This window comes from Carcharodon carcharias, chromosome 13 (genome assembly GCF_017639515.1).
Source record: "Carcharodon carcharias isolate sCarCar2 chromosome 13, sCarCar2.pri, whole genome shotgun sequence".
NCBI classification, from domain to species: domain Eukaryota; kingdom Metazoa; phylum Chordata; class Chondrichthyes; order Lamniformes; family Lamnidae; genus Carcharodon; species Carcharodon carcharias.
In genome coordinates, this window is record NC_054479.1 from 121,786,957 (window position 1) to 121,814,853 (window position 27,897).

Here is a 27,897-nt window from a genome sequence, read left to right on the forward strand (position 1 = left end):
CTATCTCTTTGACCAAGCTTTTTGCCATCTACCCTAATATCTCCTTTTATGATTTGGTGTCAAATTTTGTTTGCCAACACCCCTGTGAAGCACTTTGGGACATTTTACTATATTAAGTGCAAACTAAACACGTTACCACAAATGCAAGTTGTTGATGTAAATGGAAAAGCTGGAAAAACAGGAGAGAGAGAGACTCAAGATATCAGATAGGTAAATCTTTAGAAGTTGGAAGATGAGTTGATAAAGCTGTAAAATAAAAGCATTGTGATCCTATGTTTTACAAACAGGGGTAAAGGGGGCAAAAACAAAGAGATAATGCTAATCATTGGTTAGACCCCAGTTAGAATATTGGGTCCATTTTGGCACTTTACATTGGGAAGGATTTTAAGATCACAGAGAGGTTAAGTTATGCACAACAATGATACCAGGGATGAAGCTTTAGTTATTTGGAAAGATAGATATTGGGATGCTTTGTCAAATCTCATATTAACCTTACTTGTTGTAATGCAGAAGTATTACTAATGCTGAAGGGCTGTGATAATAGTAAATCAAAAATCACCTTTTCCACTGACTGATAAACTAATGGGCATAAAATCCAGATTACGATTAAAGCAAGAGTCTTGGAGAGCTTTTATATGCAGATGATTGTTAAAACATGGAAAGCTCAACTGAAAACTAGTGGAAGCAGAATTCTAACCTTTAAAAAGGAACTGGTGAATATTTAGAAAAGATCAAAATCAATAGGGTATGGGAAGGGATAGGTAAATGGGACCAGATGGATAGCTAAGATCCAGCATAGGTGTGGTGGGCCTTCTCTACTATAAAATCCTATGATTCATCACTCTCCAGTCCTCTGGTATTATTCCCATTTCTACAGAATTTGAACAAATTACAAGGTTAACTTATATGATTACATATGGAAAATGATCTGATTAATGCCTCTCACTGGCCTACAATGTAAACCAAAAGGCAAAATACTGTAGATGTTAGAGATCTGAAATATAAACCAAAACTCCTGGAAACATACAAATTAGAAAACATTTGTGGAGATAAAGAGGACGACTAACATCTCAAGCCTTTAAACCTAGAATGTCGACCACCTTAAACTGATGATCTATCAACTTGAAGTATTATCATCTTGCAATACAAAACACAAGTTATGCTTATTCAGCAACATCAGAATTAAGCATTGCAGTCACTATTTAGTCAGCAGAGTAAGGGTTAATCCCTAACTGTAGGGTTGCCCACTATAACTGAACAGGGCTGCTGCTTACTCAAGTTCACTCACTGTAACTGTAGAGTTACTGTTTATTCACGGTAAGAGTCGCTCTGTAACTGTAAAGTCGCTGCTTATTCATGAGCGTAAAGGTTATTCACTCTAACTGTACAGGGCCATTTTATTCAGGATAAGGATTTTTCACCATAATAGTACCGAGTTGCACTACTTATTCAGCAACTTGTGGGTTACTCACTGTGTAAATACAGAATTGCAGGGTGATGATTTACCAATAATGCATTTATAAAATCTACTAAAAACTGCTAAAAAGGATACTAAGCTATCTGTTAATTCCCAATTCTCATCCATGACTGTACCTGGAACTTCATTGAAGAGGCTGACATAGAGGAAGGTGGGAAGGCATAATCCGCATACTCCAATTCTGGGTCCAAAACCTGTGAGGAAAACATGGGAAATGTGCAATTAAAACCTCTACTTGTAAAAATTTATTAGAAATCTCAGGTCTGTCGCACATCCTCTAAAAGTCTTCCGTTATAAGAACCTCTGTCCATAATGGGATTTGTCGCTGTAAACCTGATCAGCTCTTGCAGACATTGGTAGAACAAGTTTCAATGCAGTTAAAGCCAGTGGAATTGCCTGCATTTTTCTTGTCTGCTGGAATGCAGAACCTAATGAAAGATCACAGACCTGAAATATTAACTATGCTTCTTTCTCCACAGGTGCTGCCTGACCTACTGAGGGTATCCAGCATTTTTGCTTTTATTTTGGATTTCCAGCTCCTGCAGTATTTTGCTTTTGCATTAAGGTTCAGCTTTAATGACTCAATACATAATACATATTATAGATAGGTACTTTGCCTTATTTGGAACTCTGAAAAAGTGAAACTTTGTTTGTGAACGTATTGTCTTACCATCATTGACCCAAACAAAATAGCTAGCCAGCAAATCAGTAAATACATCCTCTCAGCAATGTAAACCCTCACTTTTACATTTCTCAGCACCCTAACTTGTACTGTAGAGTGATTCCCAGCTTCCAACCAATTCCGCTTAACTGCTCACTATATCCACAAATAGGCCACAGGCTGTCAGAATTACACAGCATCTTATCACAACTGGGGCAAATGCCTCTGTCCTCAACCACCCACTCCCACATCTCAAACCCTGTGCATTGACACTCCTCATTAGAGCATTCATCAACAGGTGACAGTTAGAAATATCTTACCATAGAAAGTGCTGTCTGAGTTTGGAGCAGGTGAGGCTCCGGCAGGACTGAGATGTGGATACACTCCGGAATCAGAACTGTGCCACCATCCAGATCAGCCACGATTACATCCAGCTGGAAGGAAAACAAAATTCAACAATCACCAACACCAGCCTCCCCCTCCACACACACATGCATGCACACACGCGCACACACACACCCTCCCCAGCGTCACGGCCACTCGCCCCAACACACACACAACCCACCGCCACATCCCCTGTCCCTTCTCCCACACATATCTTACTCCCTTCACTATTCCCTTCTAACCCCAAAATATCTCTCTCCCCACTGCATTGGTCAATATTAAAATGGCATTATAATTGAAAATAATATTCAATAACTCCAACTTTAGATTGCAACCAAATATTTCAGTGAGTGGTGGAACTCTCAGCAAATGAAGTATGACTGAACAGACAACATTGTTGGGCGCACTCACCAGGTCCTGCATCTCTGCTCGGAAGGAAGAGTGGATTCCAATGATGAAAGGCGTGGGACTGCTCAGCACTTCAAGAAGTTGAGCCGGTAAGATTGGGATATATGTAAAACTACCAGAACACAAGGCAAAGATTCATTCATGACAAACCTAGAATAACAGACACTCAAGCTGCTGCCCCACCCACAGTCCCATGAAACCTTACAAGTTAGCCTCACGCTTCCAAACCACTCTCCACACCACCCTCCCATGACACCCCGCTTCCTCCTCCCACCCCACCATCCAGTCCCCCCTCCCACCCCTTCATCCACCCCACTGTCTCCTCACTTCCCTTCCCCAAGCTCTAACTGACCTTTTCCTTAACTCCACAACCTGTTATTAAAATGCTCCAGTCCTTAAGCTAACATCCAAGAACTGCTCGAAAAGTTTCAGGCACTGTACACTAGTCACATGACCGAAAGCTCAATCCCACTGGTTAACACAGTTCACCTACAGCAGAAAAACCCACCAAAACTCCCATCCAGTACTCCCTCCCAATAGCTCCAATGTACCTCTGTCCTGAGTACACCAGCACCTCTCAATGCATTGGCCCTCCCCTAGTTACCTATACTTTAGAGGGAACATGAGAGCAAGGAGTGCTCGACAGGCCTCTGTCAGCCTCTGGTAACTGGAAGACAGGAACAGAATCTTGTGTTCGGTTAGGGCAGCACAGAAAAGCTCCAGCACATTGTTAATACCTAGAAAAAGGAAACAAGGAATAAAGAAAACAAATTCCAGAGTTGGAAATAGTGAAATGGCAATTACTCTGAGTTAGAATATACCTTACTCTGAACATAGGAGATCTGATTTGATGTTAGAACACACATTACTATGAACATAGTGTATCAATTCTGTTAGAATGCATCTTATTGTGAACTTGAAGTATCTGATTGCATCTGTTATTTTAAAAATGTTAAGCATTTTCAGGCTGCCAAAGTTACAGTGCCCACTGGTGGCAATGTAAAGGCAAAACTGCACTATTTGACCAATTTACTACAAAGCAGCACCAAATGTGAAGTGCCATCCCAATTCAGCAGCCTCAATAATATCTAAGTATGCTTTCCAACCAGAAATACCCAGTTCCATTGTCTGCAGAAGCCAAGCAAACAAAGTATGCCAACCTGAACAATAAAAATATTACTGTTATTGAAATTCTGCAACTGAAAGCATCAAACTGCAGCAATTCAACACCAATGAAGGCCACTAACTACTGAAACAGGATGAAGCAATCTGAGCTCAGTGTGGACTACAAAGCCGAAAAGTGAGACACCTTAGCACCAATATTTGTGAGGAAGCATCTCCCGACACACTGTCACCACTGAGCAAGTAGAGCGGTACAACCTGGGGGCAGGCAGAACGAGACATTAAAAGGGCAGTGGCAGTTTGGATGTGAAATTAGCAAAGACAGAAAGCAGAGCACAGTGGTGATCTCCTGTCCATCACCCTGTCACAGACCTTCCTGTTTCTTCTGTCCTCCTTCCTTTTTACACTGGCTCAATGCTTGCTTGTAAAATCTTCTTCTAGTCATAATGACAGTAATTGACTTGAAATGTTAACTCACTTTCTCTCCACCAGTGCCTGCCCGACCCAAGAGTTTTCAGCATTTTGTTTTTATATCAGATTTCCAACATCACTGCTTTTGTTTGTGGTAGTGCTGAATGGTTGTTTTTCAATCTGGCAGTAAGTATTCAGTGGTGCTCCTCAGAAGTCAGTATTGGGACCACTTTTTTTTGATGTATTAATGACCTGGATTTGAACAAAGTCAAAACTTGCAAATGTTGTAAGTGGTGATGAGGATTACCTGGCAAGATTCAAAAAGCTGGGTTTGTTCTTTTTAGAGCAGAGGACATTGAGGAAATCAGACAGAGGTGTCCAAATATTGAGGGGATTAAATAGATCAAAAAGAGAAAATATTTTCAATGGCAAAAGGGTTGGTAACCAAAGGACACAGATTTAAGGGTCTTGGCAAAAGAACCAGAAGCGACGTAAAAAATATGCAGAGAGTTATGATCTAGAATGCATTGCCTCAAAAAGTAGTGGAAGCAGGTTCAATATTAAGAGTAGGCCATTCAGCCCCTCAAGCCTGCTCCACGATTCAACAAGATCATGGCTAATCTGATTGTGGCCTCAACTTCATTATCCTGCCTACCCCCGTTAACCCTTTATTTCCTTGTTAGTCAAGAATCTACCTACCTCTGCCTTAAAAACAATGATCTTGCCTTCACTGTTCTCTGGGGAAAAGAGTTCCAAAGACTCAAGACCCTCAGAGAAAAAAAATTCTTCTCATCTCCATCGTTATTTTTAAACTGTGTTCCATAGTTCTCGTGTCTCCCATAAGGGGAGACATCCTTTCAGCATTCACCCTGTCAAGTCCCCTCAGGATCTTACATGTTTCAATAAGATCACCTCTCATTCTTCTGAACTCCAATGGATAAAGGCCCAGCCTGTCCAAACTTTCCTCATAAGATAACCCCCGCCCCCCCAGGTATCAAGTGAACCTTCTCTGAACTGCTTCTAACGCATTTATATCCTTTCTTAAAATGAGACCAAAACTGAACACGATACTCCAGATGTGGCCTTGCCAACACCCTGTACAACTGCAGCAAAACATCCCTACTTTTATATTCCATTCCCCTTGCAATAAACAAAAACATTCTATTTGCCTTCCTAATCACTTGCATATAACTTTCAAAAGGGAACTGAATTAAAAGAAAACTGGGGGAATGAGGTGAATGGGACTAGTTGGATGGTTCTTTCAAAGAGCCGACACAGGCACTAATGGTTGAATCATGCTGTATCATGGAGGACCCAGACTGGAGAAACAGACAAAACACGTCAGATGAAAGGTAATGCACTGAAAGTGTGAAGTGATGCATTTTAGAATGAAGAATGAGGAAGGACAACATAAGCTAAACTACAATTTTAAAGTGGGAGGTCACATTCTTAGAGCAGGTCAAACCGTGGGTAATTTGAGAGCGACTCACCACCCCAAAGCCTTGCCACCATCTACAAGGGACAAGTGAAGATTGCGATGGAATACTCTCTACTTGTCTGGATTAGTGCAGCTGCAACAACATTCATGAACCTCAAAACAATCCAGGACAAAAGGCCTTCATCAACACTACATCCTCCAACCTAAGTATCCATTTCCTCCATGACCATCAGGAAAGAGATGGGTGGGGTAGGGGAAAAGGAAGGATCAGATGAATGGAAAGGAGGAATATTGGCAGGAGGGAGAAACATGGGAGTAGAGTGGGGAAGAGAGAGAGAGTTGCCAAGCCAAGAGGGGGAGATAGAAACAAACTGGAAGGGAAGAAGTGCATGTCTTTAGGGGAGCAGGGCAGAAGGGCCATAACTTCAGTGGAGGGGTAAAAGTTGTCAAGCAGCCTCACTGCTGTTATCTGAGCAGGTGGACACCGCTTACCTGATGCCCCTTTGGATGATGTTGAGGTGACTGCATGAAATTATTAAAACCTGGGTAAATGCATCACAGAGTTCCAGAAATATCAGACAGCGCCTTCTTTTACTCATTCATTTTAAGCAAGTTGGGGAAATGAATGGAGAAGTACTGCGGATGCTGGAAACCTGAAATAAAAACAGAAAATGCTGGCGCTAATCCACAGGTCTGGCAGCATCTGTGGAGAGAGAAACAGACTAAGTATTTCAGGCCCAAGGTTTGACATAGGGTCATCAACCTGAAATATTAACTCTGGCTCTCTCTCTCCACAGATGCTGCCTGATCTAAGTAATTTCAGCATTTTCTCTTTATATTGTGGAAATGAATACTGTGTTTGAAGAGAATTACTGAGGATATGGTGCAGGCAGCTGGAGCCAGCAGGGTAATGAAATTTGAGAACAATCAATGTGCACACAGCCTCTTGTGTTCCCATGATGCAGGTGGATTGGCTGAGCCTGATGTTACACATTGGCTTCGGACACGTACCCAACTGTTTGAGTAGCAGTGCAACACTGCAGCCACTGACTGGCAGCGCATCATTGACGGGGGTCTGTATCACCTGACGATCTCCCGCTCCCAGTGAGATTGTTCTCTGTGGAGGTAATGAAGCAGAAATTGTAAGAAAATGCTTAGTCAATACTATGAGCTGATTTAAGTAAAAAGAGCAACAAATAAAACTTTGAATGGGGACAAAACATCAATTTCAAGAATGACAGAGAAACAATCCAATCCTATAACTGGAGGTGAAGGACTATCACTTGGTTTAATCCAGAGTCACTTTATGCATATGTTTACAAATTGGTGAGTGGGCACAGACCGTCTAGCAAAGAAACAGGTTGCAACAAAATTTTCAGGGGGGCACCCACATATAAAACTTTGAAAATTCTGTCCTACAAATACATTCACTACCTGAAATTCCCCATACTTTAACTATTATCATTTCATATTGTAATGACGAGTATTAATTCCAGAGACTGCCTCATTACAATATTCTGATATTTTGTGTTCACCTACATCTTTCCTTTTCCTACACCAATGTAATACTCACTGACATCATTTCAGGTTTATCCAGGGAGGTAGGAATCAATTAAAACAGCAGTAATTCATACTGCCGACCACCTGGTGGAGGCACCGCATCACATGCGCAAGGCATAAATGACTGTTTGGAACAGAGGAACAAGAGGAGGCCCATTCTGCTCCTCGAGCCTGTTTTGCCAGTAAATAAGCTCATGGCTGATCTGCATCCTAACTCCACTTGCTTTGGCTCCACATCCCTTAATATCTCTGGTCACCAAAAATCTTTCCTTCTCACTATTATTAATTGAGACAGATCTACTCACCCTTATCAATTTCTTTCAAAATATCAAAGCCTCAAATTGCCAATTAAACAACTTTATTCTGGGGAATACAATTGTTTATACAATCTCTCCTCATAATCTAAATTTGGAGCCCTGGTAACATTCTGGTGAATCTGCGGTACACTCCCTCCAAGGCCAATATGTTCTAAGCTCTGGTCCCCAGAACTGTAAACAATACTTCAGATATGGTCCATCCAGGGCTTTTTATAGTTGTCAATAAAACTTCCTCCACTTTATATTCTAGCCCTTGGGTTACAAAGGCTAACACACCCTTTCTGATTATTTTCTGGCTGATTATAATATTTTAGTGAACTGCACACATGGACATGTAAGCAAAACTGAAGGCCACTGGTTTAAAGGGACAGTGGCAGCATGGTATAAAATTGGCTAAGGGAGTAAAATTGACTAAGGGGAAAGAAAACAGTACTAGTGAACAGTTGTTTCTCAGACTGGAGGGAAGTATACATAGAATCATAGAATGGTTACAGCACAAAACGAGGCCATTCAAGTCTGTGCCAGCTCACTGCAACAGCAACTCAGCCAGTCCCACTCCCTTACCCTTTCCCTGTAGCCCTGCATTTTCTCTCTTCAGGTGCTTATCCAATTCCCTTCTGAAAGGCACAATTGAATCTGCCTCCAACACAACTCTCAGGCAGTGCATTCCAAATCTTAACCACCCACTGCGTAAAAATGGTTTTCCTCATTGTCCACTATATGCCAGTTGAGGACTAACTAGTGATTTATAAACTGCTAGTACTTCCTCAAAAAATTCAGATAGGTTCTTTTGACATTAAACTTATATCAGTGTCCTCTGGTTCTCGACCCTTCCACCAATGGGGATAATTTTTCATTATCTACTATCTAGACCCCTCGTGATTTTGAACTAAAATCATGAAAATGAATTTACCTTGGCGTGATTATCAATATACAGCAACATTTTAAAATTTGATAACAATATCCTTCACAGGATTTCAAACCAGTCCATAAAGTGCTCGTTTGACACTGATGTCATGGTTTAACTCAACATCTATTACCTAGCTGAAATTTTTCATTACTTGTATCTCAGTCCCATCAGATAGGCTGAAGCTATATAAAGTGGAGTTCTCCAGGGGTTGTTATAACCACTGCTATTTTTGATTATTTATTCATAATCTGGACTTGGGTACACAGGGCATCATTTCAAAAGTTTGCAAATGATTCAAACCCAAATGAATAAACAATGTGGAAGATAGCAACAAATTCCAGGTGGACAGAGACAGGCTGGTGAAAAGGACAGACATATGGTAAATTTAACAGGAGTGTGTGAAGTGTTGCTTTTTGATAGGACGAATATAATCTATATGGTACAATCTTAAATGGGGACGTAGGGACAGAGAAATCTGGGGGTGCAGACTTATTGAAAGAGCTTACTCCCACATCTATATTTTTTGTTTGTAACCTAACAGATTCCCCATCCTCAAATATCTGTCCAACTCCATTTAAAATAATTTATGGAATCGGCTTCCTCCTTTTCAGTTAGGACATTCCAGATCCCGGCAATTTTCAGTGAAAACATTTCTCCACATTTCCCCTCTAGATCTTATATCAATTATGTTAAATCTATGACCTCTGGTGAATGACTAATTCACCAGAAAAAAAGTTTTTCTCTGTCCATTCGATCAAAACTTCTCTTAGGTCACCTCTTAACTTGCTCTGTTCCAAGAGTATCCAAGCTTTTTCCAGTCTCTCCACATAACTAATGTCTCACATTTCTAGTAACATTCTAGCAAACCACCTCTGTACCGTTCTAAGGCCTCTTCATTTTTCCTTAAGTATTGTGCCCAGAACTGCCCACAATATGCCAGTTGAGGCCTAACCAGTGATTTATAAACTGCTAGCACTTCTTCAAAAAATTCAGATAGGTTTGTTAGACATAACCTAACCTTTACAAAACCATATTGAAGCTCCAACATCAACTTAAAATTCTTTAAGTGCGCAGTCACCCTGTCCTTAATTACAGATTCCAATAATTTCCGCACAAAAGTTATCAAACTAACAGGTCTATAAACTTAAGATAAAAGCAAAATACTGTGGATGCTGGAAATCAGAAACAAAACAAAAATTGCTGGAAAAACTCAGCAGGTCTGACAGCATCTATGGAGAGAAAAACAGTTAATGTTTTGAGTCCATATGACTCTTCTTCAGAAAAGAGAAATAAATATGTAGTGAAATATATGCTGTTTAAGTGGGGTGGGACAGGTGAAGCTGGATAGAAGACCAGTGATAGGAGGAGGCAAAGGAGAGATTGGAAAAGATGTCATAAACAAGAGGTCGAAGGAGTGTTGATGGTGGTGATACTGGCTAAAGGAGCTGCTAATGGTGGCATTAAGAGTAGAAAGCAGGATGAGCAAGTGACAGGTGGCCCTGCTGGGGGTGGGGGGAGGGGACAGTGTGGGAGAAAAGATCAAATTAGGCTAAAGGTGAGGATAAAATGATGATGGATAAAAAATAATAATAGAAATAGGTAGGAAAATATATATATAAAAATAAAAAATATATATTTGAAAAAAGGGGATCAAAAAAGTGTGAGGTTGGAGGAGAGAGCTCATGATCTGAAGTTGTTGAACTCAATGTTAAGTCTGAAAGGCTGTAAAGTGCCTAGTCGGAAGATGAGGCGCTGTTCCACCAGTTTGCATTGAGCTTCACTGAAACAATGCTGCAGGCCAAGGACGGACATGTGGGCATGAGAGCAGGATGGTGTGTTGAAATGGCAAGTAACAGGAAAGTCTGGGTCATGCTTGCGGATAGGCCAAAGGTCACCCAGTCTGCATTTGGTCTCTCCAATGGAGAGGAGGCCACATTGGGAGCAGCGAATGCAGTAGATCAAATTGATGGAAGTGCAAGTGAAGCGCTGCTTGGACAGTGAGGATGAGGGGAAGTAAAGGGGCAGGCGTTGCACCTTCTGCGATTGCATGGGAAGGCGCCTTGGGAGAGGGATGAGGCGTGGGGGGTGATGGAGAAGTGGGGGCTAATGGAGGAGTGTCCCGGAGAGAACGGTCCCTTCAGAATGCCGACAGGGGGGCAGGTGAAGGGAAGATGTGTTTGGTGGTAGCATCATGCTGGATTTGGCCGAAATGGCTGAGGATGATCCTTTGAATGCAGAGGCTGGTGGGGTGAAAAGTGAGGACAAGGGGGACCCTATCATGGTTCTGGGAGGGAGGGGAACATGTGAGGGCAGAGGCGTGGGAGACCATAAGACATTCAGCCCATCGAGTCTGCTCTGCCATTCAATCATGCTGATAAGTTTCTCAATCCCATTCTCCCGCCTTCGCCCATAACCTTTGATCCCCTTACCAATTAAGAACCTATCTATCTCGGTCTTAGATGGGTCGGACACGGTTGAGGGCCCTATCAACCACCGTGGGTGGGAAACCTCAGTTAAGAAAGAAGGAAGACATGTCAGAAGCATCGTTTTGGAAAGTGGCATCATTGGAACAGATGCGACGGAGGTGAAGGAACTGAGAGAATGGGATGGAGTCCTTACAGGAAGCAGGGTATGAGGCGTTGTAGTCGAGGTAGCTGTGGGAGTCGGTGGGCTTGTAATGAATATTGGTGGACAATCTATCACCAGAAATTGAGACAGAGAGGTCAAGGAAGGGAAGGGAAAGGAAGTATCAGTGATGGACCACGTGAAAGTGATGGAGGGGTGGAAATTGGAAGCAAAATTAATAAATTTTTCCAGGTCTAGACGAGAGCACGAAGCAGCACCGAAACAGTCATCAATGTACTGGAGAAAGAGTTGTGGGAGGAGGCCTGAGTAGGACTGGAACAAGGAATGTTCCACATACCCCATAAAGAGATAGGCATAAATGGGGCCCATGTGGGTACCCATAGCCACACCTTTTATTTGGAGTAAGTGAGACGAGTTTAAGGAGAAATTGTTCTGAGAGAGAACAATTTCAGCCAGATGGAGGAGAGTGGTGGAGGATGGTGATTGTTTGGGCCTCTATTCAAGGAATAAGCAGAGAGCCCTCAGACCATCCTGGTAGGGGATGGAGGTGTAGAGGGATTGGATGTCCATGGTGAAGAGGAGGTGGTTGGGGCCAGGGAACTGGAAGCTGTTGATATGATGTAGGGCATCAGAGGAATCGCAGATGTAGGTAGGAAGAGACTGGACAAGGGGAGAGAGAATGGAGTCAGGATAGGAAGAAATGAGTTCTGAGGGGCAGAAACAGGCTGACACGATCATCTACCGGGACAATCCTGTTTGTGGATTTTGGGGAGGAGGTAGAAGCAGGCTGTCCGAGGTTGGGAGACTATGAGGTTGGAAGCTGTGAAGGGTAGATCTCTAGAGGAGATCTCTAGAGGAGATGAGAACAGCGACAGTCCTGGAAACAAGGGTTTGATGTTCAGTGGTGGGGTCATGGTCCAGGTCTATAAACTTCCTGTTTTTCCTCAATCATCTTTCTTAAATAATGGAGATATATTTTCAACTTTCCAATCCAAAGGGACAATTTCTGAAGCGATAGAGCTTTGGAAGCTAATGGGTAAAATGTTTGTAATTTCCTCACCACCTTCCTTTAAAACCCTGGGGTGGTAGATTGGCAATTTCCTTATTATTATTTGCAATGTTATCCATCTATATTTAAAGGACCCACATTAACGTTGACTACAAACTTGTGTTATTATTTTTCACAATTTTCTTTTGTTTTCACAGCATGGCCAACATGCACAGGGCATCAAGGAATCAGTAAGACGAATGAAAACAGACAGAGGCTGCTGAAGTTATGCTGTTACCACAGAATCTGACGAACAGTTACTTCCAAACAAAGCCATGCTTCCAGGACACCTCGTGGCATCAGAGATCACACCGCTGGCACCAGCTAGACCTCATCATCACCAGATGTCCCACTCTCAGTGTCCTCATCACTCAGTTATCACAGCGCTGACTGTGGCACCAACCATTCCCTGGTGTGTAGCAAGGTCAGGTTTCAGCCAAGAAAACTATACCACCACCAAGAAGAAAGTTCTTCTTTGGATCAACACTTGCTGCACCACTGACACAGAAAGGGCCAAGGAGTTCCTCAACATCCTCAATCAGGCTCTCTTGGACAACACCCAAGGCCAGAATGCAGTGTCAAAGTAGGATCATCTGTACACCACCATAACTCTGAACTCACTGTGTAGGGGAAAAGAGATCTGAGGAATGCTGACTGGTTTGGGGTTTACTGGACTGAAATGGGGCCAGTTACAGCAACCAAGAGGACAGCCCTCATGAACTACAAGCACGGCTCCAGAAAAACAAAATCTAGATCCTCTCAGAGCTGCCAAAATCAATATTCAGCAGACTGCTTGGCACTGCACCAACCAATACTGGTTGAAACTCCGCAACTGCTGCTGACTCCAGAATGCTAGAGGGTTATATGAAGGAATAAAGAAAGCAACAGGTACAGCAGCAACCAAATCAGCTACCTTGAAGACAATGACAGGGACGATCAGTGAACCTAGCGGAGCACTATCTCAAACTTTACGTAATGGAAAACGTTGTCATTGAAGAGGCTCTCAAAGCCATTCCAGACTTTCCTATCATGGAGGAGCTGGACAGTGAGCCCACCACTATAGAGCTCAACAAGGTTGTTGACCATCTTGCCAGTGGTAAAGCCCCAGGAAATGATGGCATTCCACCTGAAATTAACAGAAGTGGAAAACCAGCACTGCTGCAGCATCTCCATGAACTTTTGTGTCTCTGCAGAAAGGAAACATTAGTGCGTCAAGACATGCATGATGCAAAAACAGTCACCTTGTACAAAAACAAAGGGGATCACAGTAACTGCAACAATTATCAAGATATATTGAATATTTTAGGAAAGGCCTTGCTCATGTTGCTCTGGCCAGGTTAAGGCTCTGGCATCACACATCTACCCTGAGTCTTAGTGCGACTCTAGGGCTGGCAGATCGACAGTTTACATGATTTTCTCATTTTGGCAGGTAAAGGAGAAGTGCTGCGAACAGTGCAGGCCACTCTACGTTGCTTTCATGCACCTCATCAAGGCCTTTGACCTTGTCAGTAGAGACAGACTTTAAACTGCTGCAGAAAATAGGCTACCCGCCTGGACTCCTGGGCCTCATTTCGTCTTTCCATGAGAACATGCAGAGTTTCATTAGTTACAAAGGAGCATCAAAGGAGGTTTTCAAGATCAGCAGGGGGGTAAAGCAGGGCTACGTCCTGGCGCCAAATCTCTTTGGCACATTTTCCTCCATCCTGCAATTGTATTCTTTTGGCAACTCAATGAGGGTATCTATTTGCATACCAGAGCTGATGGCAAGCTGTTCAACTTGGCTCAATTTCGCACCAAGCTAAAAGTGCATAATGTCTTAGTCCGTGAGTTGCTGATGATGCCACACTGGCATCCTCCACTTGCAATAGCTTGTAGATCGGTTCTCCCCAGCCTGCAAGGAGTTTGGACTGAATCAGTGTCAGGAAGGCTAATGTTATCGGCCACGATGCAGAGACTTCACCTTCTATCAACACTGAACCTCACTGTGGAGGCCATTGAAAGCTTGACGTGCCTTAGCTCAACAATTAACAGCAACCTGTCCCTGCTGAAATCGGCACCAGGATTGCCAAGTATGTAGCTGTCATGTCAAAGTTGAGAAATCGAGTGTGGACCAACAGCAAACTAACCGAAAATACAAAGCTCCATGTATACCAGGTTTGTATTCTCAGCAGCCGCCTCTACAGTAGTGAGGCATGGACAATTTATGCATGCCAAGAAAAGCGGCTGAACAGCTTCCATCTCCACTGCCACAGGCTACTATTGGCATTTCTGGACAGTGTCGAATATAGAAGTATACCAGCATGCAGGGATCCCCAGCATGTTTGCCCTCGAGTCAGCTGCTACTCCGTTGGCTGGGTCATGTCAGCCGAATGGATGACAGCCCGCATCCCCAAAGATGTGATCTATGGCGAGCTTGCTATCGGCACGAGACCAACAGGTCACCCACGTCTGCAATACAAGGATGTCTGCAAGCAAGACTTTAAGTTGACTGGGACTGGAGTTGATGCATAGGGAGTCCACACTGCTGATTGGAGTACTGGAGACTAGCAGTCAGGAAGGGCATGGAAAAAACTAACGCTATTCATCTGTGTCAGTTGTCGAAGGGACTGTCACAGCCTCAACAGTGTTCAATCCAGAAGTGACATACACCCTGGGCACAGCCCATCATATCTTGAGACAGACAGATCCCAATAATGACTTGTTTTCTTAATATAATTGTAAAACTTGAGTTACTATTGATATTTCTCACAGTTTCTCTTTTTGCAGGCCTTATAATTTATTTTTATCTTCCTCTGTTGCTCTTTATCTCTCTCCCAGTCTCCTGGACCTACATAATCTATCGCACCTTCAATTTCATATCATCTCTAACCATTTTTTCAACCACGACTATTCTATTTAGTAAGTAGAGCTCTTGTCCTCAACAGTTATATACTAGAGTGGAGTAAATGACTTGGAAACTGACAGTAATGAGAAAAGTTTACACGTTTCAGTTACAATGAGTAGGATTCCAGAGGCTTTTTGATGGATGGGGAGACTGCTCTTCATCCAACAGAGGTGAACAGGCTTAAAATGAAGGAAAACCTGGAATAGAACCAGAGTTGCTAACTCCAGTTAGGAAACAAGCTTAAACACAAGCACAAGGAACAAAACGGCCTTGCTCTATGTTTCCATTTCTGATTTCAGCATTGAGAATACAAATTACTCTCAGTTTGATTGGTAAAGTCAGATTCCTAGGACAGTAAAATCTAATGTGACAGCAGCCTCAAAGGACAGGAGGGAAATACTTATAAACTAAGCCACATAAGAGAATCCTGAGTTCCATCCTTGCACTGGTGAGTTAGCAGCAGCTGTAGCGCAATTTAAACGATTTAGATTGGATGGAGAAACAAGCAGAGCTTGTACAGCTAATCATGAGTCAGTGCCACCTGCTGGAAGGCTTGTGTGAACTGCCCTGGTCAAATATCAAATCAACACAATGTTTACGTTCATACAATTAGAAAAGGCCTTTTAGCGAGATGCCAAAAAGATCAGGAAAGAGGGAAAAGAATCAGCACCTTCAAACTGGAAAGGGAAAGCATAAGAACCTCAACAGCTTCGGCGGAAGGGAATGATTAGACAGGGGGGCGGGCCAACGACTTGGGGGGGGGGGGGCCAGCGCCTTGAGGGGAGCGGGCCAGCGCCTGCCCACCATTCCCCTCAATCCCCTGAAGGTGCTGACCCATTCCCGTGAAGGTGCTGCTGGGGTGTATACAACCATGGTCACCATGCTATAAAAATAGCATAAAAGCACCTGCAGAAATACAAAAAAGATTTAGGAGTATGGTACTAGAACTGAGAGATCACAACTATTAGAAGAGATTGAATAGGTGGCACTTATGTCTTTAGAAAAGGCTTTGATGTGACCTTATTGAAGTATTTAAAATTTTGGGTCGGACAGGGTGGATGTGGAGAGAATGTTTCCACTTAAGGGAGAGTCTAAAATAGAGGCCATGTATCCAAGACAGTTACCAATAAATCTAACAGGGAAATAAGGAGTAATTTTCTTCACTCAGAGTGGTCAGAATGTGGAACGTGCTGTCACAGGAAATAGCTAAAACAGCTTCACCTGTAGTTTAGATGCTTTCAAAAGGAAATTAGATGAGCACACGAGGACAGGGAGCAGAAAAATCCACTGAAAGGCTGACATGAGGCAGCAAGAATGGGAGGAGACTCATGTGGAGTATAAATACTAGCATGGGTTAGTTGGGCTGGATGGCCTGTTTATCTCGTATATTCTACATAATTCTGCGCAAATACTGCCTGGTTTAATGCCAAATACTCCTGGGCTCTCGAGCTGAGTCATCTTTCTATATTCTGAAATGCCCATGAAATGCCACACCACTTCAGCAATCCTCCTGATCCCAGAGATCAATCAATCCATAGGATCTCACTGCCTGATTTGCAGACTCAGAAATATTAAAGATTATCATTTACAATTATTTCTGATGTATGTTACCAATAGAATCATGGCTCTGTGCAACCTGCCACCAACAAACAATGCAGCTTTTAGGCAATGAAAATTGAAGCGGAAACAAAATCATACCCCTGCTTCCTCGCTTTTATCATCCATCTAGGTTGGCAACAAAGACATACAGTGGATGAAAAATAAACATACCAGATTAGAGACAGAGAATGTGATCATAACTCAAGAGTGACCAGATAAACAGCTTTTGTTAGACTGCAACACAGGAGAACAATTCATACATTGGATGCAACAATAACGTAGGTTACACCACTGGGCACATGCTGTGATCACAGATTGTCCTTTAACTCTATGATAATGGCATTTTACTCAACCATTTTCTGCTATTCTGTCCTTTTCTCTCAGCTCCTTTTAGTTTCCCATCCCTGCTCTCCCCTCTCCTGTGAACTTGCTGACTCTTACCACCTCTCCTGAAGATGCCAACTCTCTGACCCTGCCACAATACTAACCAGCTCTTATTAAAGACATAAATGACACCCTATATGGCTGTGACAAACTCTCTTCCCTCTTCTTTCTAGACTTGTCTGCAGCCTTTGACACAGTTGGCCACATCATTCTCCTCCAATACCTCCCTATTATGCTGTGTGTAAATCTGTCGCCTGGTTCCATACTTATCTACATGCTGCCTCTCAGCGGCATCATCTGAAAACAGAGAGTTTCCATACATAAGAAAAACAGAAAATGCTGGAAAAACTCAGCAGGTCTAACAGCATCTGTGGAGAGAAAAACAGAGTTAACATTTCAAGTCCCGATAACTCTTCTTCAGGGTTGAAGAGAAGTGAAAATGTGATGAAATTTATACTGTTTAAGTGGGGTGAAGCTGGACAGAAGGCCAGTGATAGGTGGGGGCAAAGGAGAGATTGACAAAGATGTCATGAATAAAATATGTCATGAACACAACAACTTCAGACCATGAACTCGCTCTTCTGTCCTCACCCCTTTTTTACCCCTTTTTCAATATTCATTTTTATTTTTATCCATTAATTTTTATTTTCATTTTTATTCATTGTTTTACCCCCACCTTTTATCCTATTTTTGATCTTCTTTCCCCACCACTGTCCCGTCCCCCCACCCCACCCCCACAAGGGCAATCTGTTACTTGTTCATGTTCTTTTCAGAGTGCTTACCCTTGTCCTATTATCACATTTTGCTTTCTTACCATAATACCAGTATCAGCACCTCCTTTAGCCCTTACCACTACCATTAACACCCACTTTGTCCTTTCGTTCTTGACATCTTTGTCAATCTTTCCTTTGGTCCCACCTATCTCTGGCCTTCTTTCCAGCTTCACTTGCTCCATCCCTACATCCTTAAACAGTATAAATTTCATCACATTTTTACTTCTCTTTAGCTCTGAAGACGAGTCATACAGACTCGAAACGTTAACTTTTTTTCCTCTCCACAAATGCTGCTAGACCTGCAGAGTTTTTCCAGCATCTTCTGTTTTTGTTTCAGATTTTCAGCATCTGCAGTATTTTGCTTTTATCTTAGTTTCCATGTGTACACTGATAATGCCCAGCTCTGTCTCAGCACCACCTCTTCTGACCCTTTCACTGTCTCTAAATTATCAGACTGCTCGTCCAGCATCCAGAACTGGATAAGCAGGAATTTTCTCCAATTAAATAATGGAAAGACTGAAGCTATTGTCTTCGGTCCCTATCGCAAACCCCGCTTCTAGCCACCGACTCTAGCCTTCTCTCTGGCAATTGTGAGGCTGAGCCTGGTTGTTCACAACCTTATGGTCATACACATAAACTTAAGGTGGGCCATTACAATGACCATCTGTTTCCACTCCAGAACACTGCCTAACTCTGCCCCTGCCTCTGCTAATCTTCTGCTGAAGCCCTCAATCATGCATTTGTTACCTCTAGACTTGACTATTCTAACATACTCCTAACCAACCTCCCATCTTCTACCGTCTATAAACTAGAGGTCATCCAAAAAACACTGACGCCCTTGTCTTAACTTGCACCAAGTCCCATTCATTCTTCACCCTTGTGCTTGTTGATTTACATTGGCTCCTGATTAAACAATGTTCCGATTTTAAAATTTGCATCCTTGCTTTCAAATCCCACTATGGCCTTACCTCTCCCCAATCTATAATCTTTTACAATTCCACACCCCTCCTCCAATTTTGGCACCTTGAGCATCCTCAATTTTAATCACTCCATCATAGGCAGTTGTGTCTTCAGCTTCCAAGTTCTTTAGCTCTGGAATTCCCTTCTTACACCTCTCTGCCACTCTTTCTTCCTTTAAGACACTCCCTAAATTCCATCTCTTTGACCAAGCTTTTGTTCCTCTGTCCTAATATCTCCTTGTGTGGATCTCAGCCAAATTTTGCTTGATAACACTCTTATGAAATGCCTTGGGATGTTTTACTATGTGAAAGGTACGATACAAATACCATTTGCAGCTATTGTTTTGAAGTGCCCTCTTTATCGATCCCTTAAAGATGAAAATTCTCCCAAACTCCTATAATGGTGCTGACTCTGGGATGGGATATTAAAGGATATGGGAAGTGAGAGACAGAATGGGATTAGGCTTGGTGGGAAAATAAAGGGTACAGGGTTGGATGGGGAGAATTGGATTAGACTGGTCGGGTTATTGAAGGGTACAGGAAGCGATGGGATGAGTGGGAAAGCAAAGCACCTGCATAGATTTGAGCCAAATGACTCACTTCTGTGTCAGAACATGCTCTGGTGTAAGCAAAACAAATGATGGAACTTTAATTTCTCAGCCACTAACAATGTTAGTGGCTATAAGGCTTCAATTTTCCAATCTCTAATTTGAGCTTTGAACAAACAGGAGTTGGAAATGTAAATACAATAAAGACATAACCTTTCAACCTTTTTTAAGGAGGCTATTTTCAAAGGTTAATTCTTCAGATAAGACATCATCCTAACCACTTTTTAAAAAAATAGAAATATTATGAGTGACCAGGAATGATTAAAACAGTCAGTTGCTATGTTCTTAAACCCTGTTATTTTACAAAACAGTTTATTAGCTGGAATGCATCTTCAGTGCAGTGGACGTCGTACATAAGTAATGGAAGAGTGATCTGATGTCACAGAGCATTTTTTTTTTATATAGACAGTCCTGGGGACACACTGTTCCTGTTACACACATTGCTCAATGCTTGGTACCTCCGCTATTTCTCCCAGGAGAAATAACCATCTTGAGAACTCGAGCCTTCCATTTCACTCTTGGAACAGAGCACAACCTTCACAAGAAAATGGTAATGCACTGAGCTACTGATGGTTCTACGTCTGCACATATTCCAAACACTGAGCTGCCTGGCCTTCTTAGCAAGGGAGAAAATCCGAATACTCCATGGGATTTCAACTGCTCAAAGATCTCCTCCAAAGTTTAAATCACAATCTATTGCTTTTTCTACCCTTCACTCACTCCTCTCATCAAAATAACTATTAAATCTTCAACAATGTGTCTGATAATGAAAATGTGCAGTGCGAAAGGAATTATGAACTAAAAGACAGAGCAAGCCTGACCTGAGATCCTCCAGTGATAGGAATGATGCAAGTTAGCAGGTTTCCAATCACCGACTCCAATGGAAAATTCAGACTATCAATGTAAATAGTGTAGATCAGTCCCAGACAATTCTGCATAAGGCAAAAAAGAGAGAGCAATAGGTCAGAGATCAAGGTTCAGATACTTGCACTTACTATAACATGCAGTTGTAAATAACATATCCATGATTCTGTTTTCATCCAACAAGAAGCCACTGAATACGTTGCATGGCATCAGCGAGAGGGCCAACTGGTGCCTCCAAACAACCCCACAATTAAGGGACGGCAGTCACCCACAACAGCTGCTTTATAATATTCAGTACTAAACCTCGTGGACTTTTCCCCTGCCCTCTTTTCCCCAGGACAGAGAAAACACCAGAAGCTGTAACAGGGAGAGTCACAGGTAACATCACAAACAGCCCAAATCAGGAATGACCATGACAGATACAATGCCCACAGTCACGGTGTTGTATTTCTTATGCTGGTCTACATCAGAACATGGAGTATGGGACTCTACTCCACCCCAGTCACAGTTCATCTGCTGTTGAACCCCTTGATGACTGCATCATCCCTAGGTTTGTCAATTCCAATGCTCTCCTAGTTGGTCTCTCATTCTCTACTCTCCGTAAACTTGGAGGTCATCTGAAATTCCACTGCTTGTATCGTAACTTGTACTAAGTTTGGCTGACCTATCACCCCCTGTGCTTGCTGGCAACACAGTGAATTTAAAATTCTCATTGTGATTAAATGCCTTTAGGGTCTCTTCTCCCCATCTCTCTAATTTTCTCCTGCCAACTTTCATAAACTGCAGTTTTTTCAATTCTGGCCTATTTATGCGTCCCAATTCCCTTTGTCGCACCAGTGATGGCCAGGCCTTCAGTCATCTCGATCCAAAGCTCTAAACTTCTCCACCTACAATCTACCTCTTTACCTTTCTCCTCTTTAAAGGCCATCCTTAAAACCAACCTCAACAACCTAGCTTTTAGTCATACCTCCAAGTATCTTTTCTTGGCTCAGTGTTAAATTTTGTGATTACACTTTTGTGAAGGGCCCTGGGATGTCTTCTAAATTAAAGGTGCTTTGTTGATTATGTGGTGTCTACGGTAACAAGAACAGATTGACCAGTCATTTATCACTCTTGTTTACGGCATTTTCCAGTGTTCAAAATAACTGCCATGTTTACATTATATTTACTGCATTTGAAAATAATGCATTGCACTTGAAACAATCAAGATGTTTCAGAGAGTTTTCATAAAATGTGATAAAAATGCTAGGCTCCACCTCTTCTACTAGACTCTTACCCTGAACACCTCGGTGTGATCCAACTGAGAAACCAGAACGAGACTCTTTGGGGCAAATAACTGTGGGGCCTGGACAAATTTCGAGTCCTCCTCATCATCAACATCATTAGTATGGTTCTTCTGGGGCTACAAGAAAGCAGAGATAACCACAAAACACAGTATAACACAAAGCTTGCAAATCGAGGTATTTGGATAGTTCATATAGAACAGATACCTGGCAGAGTGTTTCAGGCTAGAATCTAATCGAGTGGTTTATATAGAAAAGGACAGATACATGGGAGTGTGCTACAGTCTGGAATTTAATCAAAAGGTTTATTCACAGAATAAAGGATACCCAAGGGTGAGCTCCAGGCTAAAATCTAATCTAAATGGATGAGGTGAAGTATAAAGCAACCCAGAACCCTGACTGTAAAACTAGAACTGGAATTTATCCATGTGGACTAGAAAAGTCACGGGTTCCACCTCGTCATCCTGGGTGGCAGGAGAGATGTTATAATTCCTAAGCTTTTTGAAAATGGGAGGGCAGTAACAAAAGGAACAAAATGAGCCGGGATTCTTGGTTTTGAACCTTTATCAGGACTCTGTGGGAAAGCAGCCTTTGAAGCTGAATGACGAACTTGCACTGTCTTTGCTCACAAAGCAAGAATGGTCACCTGGGATGTCTACTGCCAGATTCAAATTCTCATAACCAAACCCTTACAATAATCAGCACTTGGAGAAGGGATAACAATAGTCATGGGATGAGAACAGGGAACACAAAATAGATAATGATGTTTAAGGATTCTGCACCAATTTTTTTGTATTTTTACCTGTGAACTCTCAACTGCTTCCCAAAAAGTGAAGCATGCACAATAATGCCTCTCCGAGTTGATATCAGTTAAAACCGCCACAAAGAAGTTGGGAGATTTCCTTTCGAGAACCAAATGCCATCCACTCGGCTGACAGAACTGCAAAGAACGGGTGAGGGTGGGGAGTGAGAGAGAAATGAGGACGATATCAGACAGCAAATATGCAAAATCAGGCTATATCCATCATCACCCAACCAACTCATACATCTGGAAATCTTGATACTCAACCTTGTGGAAACACTGATATTCACCTGGCTGAAAACTCAAGGGCTGGACCAAAGGGAATGGCCTATTCTTACATTTGGGGAAGTGACCAAAACTATAGTTAAAAAACAAAATCTGAATTGTTTTCTGAACATGAGAAGGGTGAGGAGGGAGGGGGTGTGAGGGGATAATGGACAAGAGAGGAGGGTGTGGAGGAACAGTATGTGAGACAGAGAGAGAAGAGTGTCAGGCAAGAGAGAGAGAAGGGTATAAAGTGAGATAGAGTGAGAGAGAGAAAAAGAGAGAAGGGGTGGAAGGGGGATGGGCAAGTCATAAAGAGAAGGGTATGGAGGGAAAGCAGGTGTGGGAGAGAAAAAGAGAGGGAGAGAGAGAAAAATGAGTGGAGGGAGAGGTGAGAAAGACCATAAGAATATAATGAAGAGGCAACTTGCGCACGGCCTACATGGGAACTTTCAGTTTGTTGCATGGCTCATGGCTTAGAGGTAATATTGCTCAGTCCCTTCATCTATGTCACTAATATAGACTATAAATAGCTGAGGTCCCAGCATTAATCCTTGTGGCACCACACAAGTAACAGCCTGCAAACACGTGTCTGTCCAATTAAAGTAGCGCCTTGTTTTTTTAAAGCCTTTCAGAGATTCCTAACTGTCCACTTTCCGCTGCCTAATATCCTCCTTATAATCGAACTCCTATAATTGCCACGGCACACCAACTGTGGCCTAGCCAACTTTTTGTAAAAATATGTAATCTTTCTTCATATTCTAGAATGCTATTATGGCCTTCTCTATCTGCACTGCCAGTTTTCGCAACCCTAGATCTCTGTTCCTCCAGTCTTTGCCCCATATGTACTTTAAGTTTCTCCACCTATATCCCCATTGAGATGAAGCTGACTGTTTTGCAGGGATCCTGAAACAGCAAGGAGTTGAGTAAGCAGTTAATCTATTTTTGATGGGGCTGGTTGAGAAAGAAAGCAATATTGTCCAGGACACTGGGAGAAATTCAGAATAGTTATAGCACAGGAAGTGGCCATTTGGCAAGATATGTCCATGCTGGCTGTCTACAAGAGCAACTCCTGATTGAGAATCCTACGATATTATTTGAAAAACAATGTTCATTGGAAACACTGCACAGATAAGACAGGGGATCATTTGAATATCACATCAAAAGCACAGCAGTACAGTGCCAATTCAGATTACGAGGAAACAATGCCAGGCATCTAACCTGTGTAGGTGAATGAGCGTTCAATGAGACACTGTAAAGAAAGCATTATGATGACTGCCGCAAAAGCACTCGGCTTCAATATTAGATGTGCAGTATATGTAAATGGTCTGAACAGTTGGCCTACTATCTGCCCCCAGAAAAGGAACACTCACTCACTGCCTTTGCAACTGACAAAACTTTTTCAGTTACTAAAACATCCTTCACCAAAAGCAACAAAGACAGTGGAAGCAGTCCTCTGATTTCAATAACTGAAATGACTGAGGAGATGCCCATGTTCAATGGCTCTCGCTACCATAAACTGGGAGGGAAGCCTGCAGGAAGTCAATGCAGTCATTTTCACCTAAATCCCAACTGGCATAGGCTGGGCAGAGTAGAGGAAAACAGGAACAGTATTTAGTAAAGAGGAAGGCTGAAGAAAAGTCAAATTTGACTCAAAACATTAACTCTGTTTCTCTCTCCAGACCTGAGTGTTCTCAGCACTTTGTTTATATTTCAGATTTCCCGCATTTACAGTACTTTGCTTTTATAAGAGAGTGCTGATGTTTGGTAGAGAGAGAAAGATAATAGATTATAACTGATTTTAAAAAAAATCAAAACAGTAATTTTATATAGTTTGCTGTGACTAACCAACTGAATTCCCTGTGGAAAGGGGTTGTCTTCCCACTCTTTTTCTGGGAAGCGTTGGATAATCCGGCCCTGACCATCACCACTTCCTGTAAAAGAAACAAAAATTAAAGGTTAAAATAAAGCACACAGTATATCATGCTAAAGCAGACTAAAATTAAACAGTACACCACAATAAATCACGTTAAAATGACTTGTGGGTTATAGTGCTGAGGCACCTTAACTAGGAGAGATCCATGTTAATAAATAGGTTTTCAGCTGTCTGATGCCAACACACTTTGGGACTGTAAGCTTTTCCTTTATAGCAGTTCTTCGAATCACTGTGAGACCTGCTTTTGGACAGATGTAGTTTCTCCTGGAAACATTTATCAACCAAAGCATTTTAGACCAGCTTGTCATGAAAGAAGGCAGACAGCAGGGATTTACCTGCAGCAACATCACAAGGGGCTCTTCCCCTACAGATCATCAGAGTACAATGTAAACTCTGCCAGTAAACTCAGCACCTGCAAGATCTTACTGCAGCAAAGCAATTATATTACCAGCATAGTAGAATATCCTGCAGGAGCTTATTCTAAATTTACAATCAGAAACTGTACAAACTAATCTGGTCAATACCTCCAAAGAATTACCAGCAACAGAGCTTCTAAACCATGTTTTAAATTAAGCATATGTTTAATCTGCAGGAAATCATCTAAAATAGTCTATTACGAATTTTATTTCCCTTCTCCATGCTCTAACACTAACAAAAACAAAGTTAAGGAAATAGGATGAAAGCAAAATACTACGGATGCTGGAAATCTGAAGTTAAAACAGAATGCTGGAAAAACTCAGCTAGTCTGGCAGCATCAATGGAGAGAGAAACGGAGTTAGCGTTTAGAGTCTGTATTACAGAGTGCAGCTGACTAAGGTGAGTGAAGATGGAGTTTGGTGAGAGGGGAGCTGCAAGTGTGAATTTTATTCTTAAATTTTGCTCTTAAAATCTAATCCAGCTTGTAATCAGCAGTAACTGGAAAGTACTATGTAAGCAGGCTAAATTCTTTCTTTCTTGCAGTTTAGAAAGGGTAAACTCACTCTCAGTTGTAGGAGCTCAGTTGTTAATTGGCTAACTGGCTGAATCTGGTTACTGTAGCCCCAGTTGACTTTACCATAAATTCAGGTTCTTTAGTGTAGTCTTGTTTGTCAATAGTTGTAGATCATGTCGGGTAGAGAGAAAGGTGGTAAAGGACTGAGCAAAGGTGGAGCCAAGGGGCGCCATAAAATCCTTCACGATAATATCCAGGGTGTCATGAAGCCGGCCATTCAGCACCTGGCTTGCTGTGGGGGTGTCAAACGTATCTCTGGTCTCATATACGAAGAGGGTCACGGAGTCTTGAAAGTTTTCCTCAAAAATGTTATCAGGCACTTGGTAACCCAAACTGAGCATGCCAAGCTCAAGATAGTGACGGCCATGCATGTGGTGTAAACACTAAAGCGCCAGGGGCATACCCTGTGCGGCTTCGGCGGTTGAAGATACTTGCAGTCTTGGCAAACGGAGTGCAGCTGACTAACTAAGTGAAGACTTGGAGTTTGGCAAGAGGGGAGCTGCTCATTTCCTCTTTCTATTTTTCTCGCACCATAGAAATTGGTTCTTGCTCTATTACAGGGAAAGGAGCTCACTGTTTGGTGAGTGTCTGGTAAGTGGGTAAGTTCTATTCCATCCCAAAGGTTTAAATAGTACACAATTTGGTGGTAAAGTTAATCAAATATATAAGAAAGCAATATAAATAAGTGATTAAGATAATTGAGTAATTATTTAAAACAGATTAAGGATGCCAGGGCAGATGACGTGTCAAGGCTGCAGCACATGTGAGCTCCTAAGTAACAATGTGATCCAGGGCAAAAGCGTCTGCAGTAAGTGTTTGCAGCTTGAGGAACTTCGGCTCAGAGTCATTGAGCTGAAGGCTGAGCTGCAGATTCTGCGACACATCTGGAAGGAGGATAGCTACCTGGATGCTTTATACCAGGAGATAGTCACACCACTTAGGATAGGGTCTTCTGATTTGGTCAGTGGCTAAGGACAGGAGGGTGTGACTGTGAATGAGGCAGGTAAGGGGATCCAGAGGGCAGGAGTGTGAGCCTCTGCAATTGTCTAATAGGTTTGAGGTTCTCTCAGCTTATTTGGATGAGAGTGGGGACTGTATCGTGGATGAGCAAAGTGACCATGGCACTGTGGTACAGGAAACTATCCAAACGGGGGGAGCAAAAAGGAACATGGTGGTTTTAGGGGACAGTACAGTAAGGGGGATTGACACTCTTCTCTGTAGCAAGAAGAGAGAGCTCAGGTGGCTTTGATGCCTGCCTGTTGCCAGGGTTTGGGACATCTGCTCAGGGCTGGAGAGGAACTTGCAGTGAGAGGGAAAGGATCGAGTGGTCATGGTCCATGTAGGTACCAACAACATAGGTAGGATGAGGAAGGAGGCTCTGCATAGTCAGTATGACAAGCTAGGCACCAAATTAAGCAAAACCTCAAAGGTAATAATTTCTGGATTATTACCCGAGCCACATACAAATTGGCAAAGGGCAAATAAGATTAGAAAAATGAATGCGTGGCTCAAAGACTGTAAGGGAGAAGTGGGTTCTAGTTTGTGGGGCACTGGCACCAGTATTGGGGAAAATGGGATCTGTACTGTTGGGACGGTCTATACCTGAACCGTGCTGGGGCTGGTGTCCTCACGTGCCGCCGAACTAGGGAAGTAGAGAGGGTTTTAAACAGAATAGTGGGAACAAGGGATCAAATTTGGGAAGATTTGGTAAACCAAAGATAGAGACAAGGCAAGAGAGAAAGGTATTAAAAAGGAAATGATAAACAGAAGGTAACAGGAAAGGAGAGTACAAATCTAAGAGTAAATCAGCAGATAAGGCTAAATGCTACAGAAATAATAAAAGGACAAAACTAAAACTATCTATTTAAACGCAGGTAGCATTCAAAACAAAACAGGTGAACTGATAGTGCAAATAGAAATAAATAAGTACGATCTGATAGCCATTACAGAGGCATGGCTACTGGGTGACATTGATTGGGAGGGATGACCCAAGTTCAGGAAACCAGGATGTAGAAGGGGTTTGAGTTGAGATGAGAAATGATAAAGGCAAGAAGTTACTTGTGGGAGTGGCCCCCAAATTGTAACTGCACGGTAGAACAGAGTATAAAAGACGACATAATGGGAGCTTGCCAGAAAGGTACAGAAATAATCATGGGGGGCTTTAATCTACATACAGACTGGAAAAATCAGATTGGCGTAGATGAGGAGTTCATAGAATGTTTTCAGGA

General features: G+C 42.4%; 1 protein-coding gene across 4 annotated transcripts in view; it reads right to left on the reverse strand.

Moving 5' to 3' along the window:
- sbf1 (SET binding factor 1) overlaps positions 1-27,897 on the reverse strand; it is a 181,898-nt gene that overhangs the window by 70,164 nt on the left and 83,837 nt on the right. For all 4 annotated transcript variants that reach the window (XM_041202231.1, XM_041202233.1, XM_041202232.1 and 1 more), the window contains exons 2-10: positions 24,591-24,676; positions 22,479-22,616; positions 21,670-21,795; positions 20,351-20,461; positions 6,913-7,018; positions 3,535-3,667; positions 2,934-3,042; positions 2,459-2,572; positions 1,594-1,671 (exon numbers count right to left, since the gene is read on the reverse strand). In XM_041202231.1, coding sequence (XP_041058165.1) covers positions 1,594-1,671; positions 2,459-2,572; positions 2,934-3,042; positions 3,535-3,667; positions 6,913-7,018; positions 20,351-20,461; positions 21,670-21,795; positions 22,479-22,616; positions 24,591-24,676 — 1,001 coding nt within the window. The remainder of the gene's footprint in view (positions 1-1,593; positions 1,672-2,458; positions 2,573-2,933; positions 3,043-3,534; positions 3,668-6,912; positions 7,019-20,350; positions 20,462-21,669; positions 21,796-22,478; positions 22,617-24,590; positions 24,677-27,897) is intronic.